We start from the raw sequence: 7,531 nt of genomic DNA on the forward strand, positions 1-7,531 counted from the left end.
TTTGATTAGGTTATGGTTTGGAAAAATTCTAGAAGACTTCCCACGAAGACTTCTGACATATTTCCGCCTATATTTTAGTAGAATTTTAGGTTTCCCCCCTAAAGCGAAGTCTTTCAGATGTCTTCTCATGTATTTGATTTTAGAGTCTAGAATACTTCCCAAGAAGTATTTTGTATCGAAAATATTTAATCTAGTTAGAATTATTGTCTCCATATATAAAGAAAATTTACACATTATCTTTCTTCCTCTCAAATGGCTGCAACAAAAATGTAATGTTTCTCACTCTAAAACTCTCCAACCTCTCTCTAATCTCTTTGAACATCAAAACACCATACTTTAAATCAATTTCTCATTTTTTTTCTTATGTCTTCTCACTAATTTATCTTCTTTATGCAGGTTTTTCATTACATGGTTCTCATCTTTCACTCATTAAAAGGTACATCTATAAATTTTGGATATGTATTATTGTATGTTTTATATATTAGATTCTAAAATGCTATAGAATCAATCTAATGTGAATGTTTTGTTTATTATTTAAGCATAAAATTATATTTTGAAGTTTTTCTCTGTTTTGAAGCCATTTGCATGTTTTTGAATTTGCAGGTTTTTCAGATTTGAGACAGACTTTGAAAAACTTCTCAAAAGACTCTCGGAAGAGTCTTGGAAGAGAAGTCTTATAATGTATTTTAAGCTAGAAGACTTTCCACGAAGTCTTCGGGAAGTCTTCATAAGTCTTCTTCCCAAAGTGGTACAAAGGAATGATTTCAAGTGGAGTCCAAACTTATATATGTTGAGGCATGATATCTAGCTCCATGTGTAATAGTTTTGTTTATGGTATGTTTTATGATTTGTATGTGTATTATTTTAGTTGTAAATATTTTTGTAAACTTAAAGAGAAGTTAATCAAAAGAATTTTGTACATATGTTCATGTTTTTCCAATAGTACTTGACATTATTGAAGTTATTGATACAACATACCAAGAAATTTTTTTAACCATTTTATTCACTCATAACAAAACACAACAACACAAAAACTTAATCAAATTTACTAAAACTAGAAGAGAAGACTTCACAAGAAAATTTAGTCAAATTCATAAAAGATCAAACTTGAATTTTAAGTGAAAGTTGAAATTTTAAATCTCATGAAAGTTAAAAAATATACCTTATGATAAAGAGACACATTAAACCACATAACTTGATATTATTGAAGTTTATTAAAAGTTTTGAAAGTTAAAAACATACCATGAAGTTACTTAACACTCTTGGAAATCTAAAGTAGAAGACTTCTCCAGAAGTCTACTAGAGAAGACTTCTCGGATTAGCTAGAAACATTAGTAAACATAAATATTTGAAATCTCATAATTATGACCAAATAAGTTATGAATTTCATTCAGGAGCCCCAATATTGACTAATACACGTGAACTAATAAGAAAATATTAAAAAAGTCATTTTAATTGTAGAGAAAATGAAAGTTTATTAAACATTGACGTAGAAGACTTCTACGTAAGTCTTCTATTTAGGTCTTTTTTGCAATTGAAAATTAACGAAGGAAGACTTCTTAAGAAGTCTACTCTATATAAGAAATTTGGATATTGGCTTAATTTTGAATTTGAAAAATTCTCGAAAATTCCAGATAAGAATTCTAGAGAAGTCTTCTCGGATAAACAGGTTAGTTTTGCAATTGACCAAACTTTGTCAGAAACTTGACTTTTATATAGAAGTCTTCTCGGGAAGTCTTCTGAAAGTTTTCTTAATGTCAAAAGAAGTCTACCCGAGATACTTTTGCAATTGACTATATTTGACTTCTGTAGAAGTTTTCTCTCGTAACCCAAGGTTTGTCCAGAACCCAGAATAAAATTTGAGAAGAATTTTAAAGAAGTCTTCTTCCTGAAGTCTTCTCATTAATATTAAATGTTTCACTATTATTTTTCAATTGCAAAAGTAATCCACGCAAACTTCTTGCGACAGTGAGAAGACTTCGGGAATACTTTCAGAAGACTTCTGTAGAAGTTTTTCCCGAGAAGTCTTCTATAAAAAGTCAAATTTCTGACAAACTTCGGTCAATTGCAAAACTAACTTATTTATCCGAGAAGTCTCTGGGATTTTCGGTTTTTTTTTTTTCTTAATAAAGGAAAGTTAGAAGACTTCTAGGGAAAAGAGGTTAGTTTTTTTGGTTTCTTAATCACAATTCACAGCCCATGTGTAACTTATAAAGCTGTATTGGAGAGAGATATTTCATTGTGTTTGTCCATTAGTAATCGTTTTAAAAGATTTGTAGTACAAAGAGCTTCTTCGCAAAGAGAATAAAGTACTATGTCTACTATGTGCTAAAAAGGTACTATGTTTACTCTCCTTTTGCTTTCTTTAGCCCATGTTTACTTTATCTGAGCTCAGTTGAGTCATTTTTTCTGCTTCTAGAACTCCACATCAATACTAAAGTAGCGATTTTTATATCTCTGTACGGCGTTGACTTGTTCTTGAGAGATGGCTTTGTGTTAAACTCGTGGGGTTAGTTGTAGGATTTAAATTCAAGTTGAGCCTCGAACAAGATAAACAAATACACTCATCAGCCTGAAAATGTGAAAACAATCCGTGTATGTGAGTACATTCAACCGAGTTGCATCAGTCTCCAATTAAAAGGATAAGTAGATATGACCTGTGAAAGCATATGTTTGCCATAATACGTTGAATGCTCTTGTAATTCTTCATCGTAAGCAGTATTGATACCCATAACTTCTCCAAAAACATCTATAAAACAGAAAGAGCTGAGCTAAAAGGTTGGTGTCTCTTGTTCCTCTTTATCAGGCACTGATTAGAAAAGTCTCGTAGACCTAGCTGCATCAATCTCAGAGGAAACTCAGATATTTAACAAATCTCTCACACCATTTTCAAAAGAAGGTGAGAAACGACAGTATATAATCTCGAATAGCATCTTTGATAAGATGGCTTATAAAAGAAGACATACAAAGCAACGAATAAAGATCATCAATGATAAGCAAAAAATATCACCAATACAACTTTCAATCATTGTATCAAGTATTCTTTCAAACATGATCCAAACAATCAGCTTTACATAATAATCATTATAATATGATCAAAGAACTTTCATTTAACAATGCCTAATTGAAAACTCAATTCTATCGCCATTTTCAGTAACAAATTTAACGCCATTTTCAAAACAACAGCACCTTGTAAAAACTGGCTTAGAAAGAAAGACATACTAAGCCAAAGCGGCAACAAACAAGTTCACCACTACAAGTATGCAACTTTCAATCCGGTAGAACTATTCTTTCACTCATGATCCAGAGCAATCAACTTGACAATATAATTATTAGCAATATGATCAAAGAACTTGCATTTATGAATTTTTTTATCAATTCCATAATTGAAAACTCAACAAAATACAAAACTGATTGAGTTCACAACTAAAAATCTACAACTTTCAATCACAGTTACAACTGTTCTTTCAATCATGATCCAAAGAAACCAATTTTACATACTAATCATTAACAATATATCAAAGAACTTATCTTTAGGATATTTTTAATCAATGCCTAATTGCCAACTCAATGAAAAAAAAAAAAAAAATTGAATCTCTCGAGACATACCAGTTTGAGGACGGGAGAAGAAGTGATTTTTCTGGAATAATCATGTGCGATCTATCTCCACTTCTTCGATACGCAGGCTTAAGGGACAACGTCTCTACGATATAAAATGCCTCATGCACGTTGCTGATGTGGTTCAAGAAAAGGTATTATTATATATAAGACTAGATGATAATCTACGTGCATGTGCAAAGTAAGTTTTTATAATAATGTTTGTTCATTAAATGGTTTTAATATTTTGCAACAGTACAATCTTTATGTATTGTAAAATAACGAATACAAATGTTGGTATCTTAAATGTATCATCGTTGTTAAAGAGCTAACATATTACAACTCATTTTAATTATTTCTAAGATTTCTAATGAATTAAATTTTGCGGCTGACACAAATCACCAAAACTAAATAGGCAACATCGATTGTATAATGACGAATGTGGATTAGGTTTTCTTCTCTCGATTTGTTTAATAACTCCCCATAAGTGATTTCATTTTCTACCTCTATAAAATTGTGCTTTTGTTATCGTCTTTGTATCACTGATATGAATTTAGTTTCTTTTTTTAACTTCTTCTATAAATTCGGTGAATTACATAAGTGTCAATTTAAAAATATGGACATCTGTAAAAAATTAGTTCCACTTCAGATACGTATATAAAAATCAAAATTTTGAAGAATATCACCGGCAAGCTCTATTAACAGGTTATTGTTTAAATCTAATATATCAAGCTGTTATAAAATATAAATGCAGACTCGAAATATAAATGTTTGTCTAGTATATATTCACCAGTTTGGTCTAAAGGTCATCTAATTCTAGAACAACAAAACAAATTACTTATTTTATTAATCTACGCTTTTGAGGTTTAGTTACTTATACAGATAAAAAATATATATATTCTAAGCCTAAGTATTCCTCAATGACCGATAGTGTAAAACTATGTATAAACTAAGAACTGTTAGATTTATTAATTGAGAAACCATAAAACTTATAATAAAATAGTTCAAATCTCTCATACTTACATTTATAATAGTTAGATAGGGTATTAGGGAGAAACAAATATTAGACAAATACTCAAATTTCTCATTCTTCGAACAAACTCAAAATAAAGTGATTGAAATCTTATCATGATATTTCATTAAAATCTTTTTAGGAATAAAAATCAAGACTAAATTATTTAATCTGAATAAAAAATATATATAGTGCTTCCAAAAATCACTTCGACTTGAAGAAATGTGTTTCTGGTATTGTCAGGATCAAATAAGATATTAGAAACCACCTATTTAAAAAATAATTTGTATGCATAAAAATATATATATTAGAGTAAACACATAAATCAAAACTAACACCCTTTGTTAATTTAAAATCACATTTTTGGTAAATGAATCAAAACAAGTATTTTATTTATTTTATATGGTCTAAATTAAACTTTAGTGATATTGACATAGATACATAATATATTTTAATATAAATATTTATTATTGACACTTCATACTCATATTATTTTTTAACATTTGTATATTTGTTGTAACAAAAATTTAAACCGTTAATCACAAAACTCTTAATGTGAGATTTTTCTATACAAATTTCAAAATTAAATATTAAGATCTCAATAATTTTTCACCAAATTTTGAAATTAATATATTTATGTATTTTTATATAGTATATCATTTATTTCAAATGATATTAATATATATATAATACGAATATCTATTAATCAGACTTCATATTCATACGATTTATTAGGGCTTGGCATTTTATCCGATACCCGAACCCATATCTGAATCCGATCCGAAAATCCGAACCAAAGTAGCAAAATACCCGAACGGTTATTGAATTCAGAGAAATTTGATATCCGAACCCAAACAGGTAATATCCAAACCGAATAGATATCCGAAGATATTTCTAGTTTACTTCTCTCATTTTATTCAAAATATTTATATTAATTATGCACATTGCTCAAAATTAGATAATATACTTATAATTATGGACAAAATTATTTGCTACTCACTTAAAATACATATCAAGCTCTTATTTCTTGCATTAACAAAAATTGCATCTAAAATTTTTTAAAAATAATTAAATTAGTGTCTTTCTACTTTTAAAGTTTTATCTCCAAACCTATTAATAGTTTAATCTTTTAAAAATTAGAAAATCAGTTAAGTTAAAAGTTTATTTTAAATACAAAAAACTTAAACAATGAATAATTTATTTATTTTTTCTTCAAAATTTAATATCTGAACCGACCCAAAATTTCTGAACCCGAACATAAAATACCCGGACCCGACCCGAAGTGTAGAAATACCAGAACGGTTTCTATACCTTTATATCGAATTATCCTAAAATCCTAAATACCCAATAAGAACCTGAACGGCTATCCGAATGCCCACTCCTACGATATATGATCATTGGTATCTTGTTTGAACAAAAAAAGTTTAACCATTGATCACAAAATTTTCAATGTAGGAATTTTTCCATTTTTAGTAATATATAGTCGTTTTTAAAAATTCAAAATATAACATATAGGAAAAAAATCTAATTTTTTATTATATTCTTAATGTAATTGTTTTATTTCTTCTAATAAAATAAAATTAAACAAAAAAGAGAGGATACAAAAATTGTTATAAAATATGTATTATTCATAATCATTAATTGTCATATATATATGTTAATCATATTAGATAATTTCGTAGCTTTTATTTAAGAGAAGAAAAAATATTCTTTTGTACACTACTAATTAGTTTGATATTTAGTTTAATAAAAAACATAGTATATGTTCATATAGACCAACTTATTTTTCTAAGAATTCTAAGAATCACCCTCGTGATGACAAGTGGGTACGAAAACACGTTGTAATTCTCCATGATTAATATATACGGATATTTATCAGAAGTATAGTAGAAATTATGTATGTTTTAAGATTTGTAAGAACTAACAAATAATTTGGGCTTTCAATTTGTCAAAAATGTTAAAAGATATCACCAAAAATCTTGATTTATCAAAAATAAATTGACTAATATGTAAAATAAGATTTTCTTAACGAGGCAAGTAATCAATAATTGAGATTTTTAGTTTCTAAACATTTATTTGTAAATACGTTATCAAACAAGATAAATGTATACACAATACTATTATGTTATAACGGATATATGATTCTCAAGTTCTTTATACCTAAACAAAACGCCTTGTCATAAATAATAAAATATCATTTAATCTATAAATACTACTTTACTACTCTCCAACAAATATAAAAGAAAGAAAGAAAAGACCATGGCTTCGTCAAGAAATAAAAATTTTATTTTTATGCTAATTTCATTTCTGATCATCCTCGCAACTACATCATTTTCGTCTGCGCTCTTCTCAGCAAAACATGTTGTGATTGTCAACAAACTTGTAACGCGTGCAACATTGATTGTGCACTGCATGAACAAAGGTGAAGATAAGGGGGTGATTTCACTCGGACCTGGAGATAGTTTCGATTTCAGATTTCGTGTTAACCTTCGTAAAACAACAGTATACACATGTAGCTTTGCTTGGCCTGGCAATACAGCGACATTTGATATTTTTAGAGCTGATAGAGATGATAATCCACAAAGCAAAGTTGGAGTCTGCAGCGAATGTATTTGGAGCATCTACGAACCAGCACCATGTAGGGATAGACGTGATGGAGGCCAACCTAACTGTTTTCCATGGGCTTCTTAAATTAGTTATTATTATTTTGAGCTTATTTGTACCACAATTTTAAATGAATAAATAAAAATATAGTGTTTTTGATATCATTTTGTATATTTTATCACTCTTTCTTGTGCATTCACCCCAACTAGAAATTAGAATCTTATACTTCCATGTCATTCTAGGTAGAACATGAATCATTGAGACACTCTCAGAAAATGCAAAGTATCCGTCCAGATATTTAAAATTATATTTGAAAAT

The 7,531-nt window shown here is 28.5% G+C and overlaps 1 protein-coding gene across 1 annotated transcript; it reads left to right on the plus strand.

The window, feature by feature from the left end:
- Positions 1-6,868: 6,868 nt before the first annotated feature.
- On the plus strand, positions 6,869-7,300 carry LOC106305583. The gene has a single exon (XM_013741939.1). It carries the CDS (start codon positions 6,869-6,871, stop codon positions 7,298-7,300), a length of 432 nt encoding a protein of 143 aa, XP_013597393.1.
- The last annotated feature ends 231 nt before the right edge of the window (positions 7,301-7,531 follow it).

The sequence above is a fragment of the Brassica oleracea genome, chromosome C7 (genome assembly GCF_000695525.1).
Source record: "Brassica oleracea var. oleracea cultivar TO1000 chromosome C7, BOL, whole genome shotgun sequence".
Classification (NCBI taxonomy): domain Eukaryota; kingdom Viridiplantae; phylum Streptophyta; class Magnoliopsida; order Brassicales; family Brassicaceae; genus Brassica; species Brassica oleracea.

Excerpts from the sequence above, each read along its gene's own strand:
- LOC106305583 (XM_013741939.1), top strand. The coding sequence starts at position 6,869 with ATGGCTTCGTCAAGAAATAAAAATTTTATTTTTATGCTAATTTCATTT.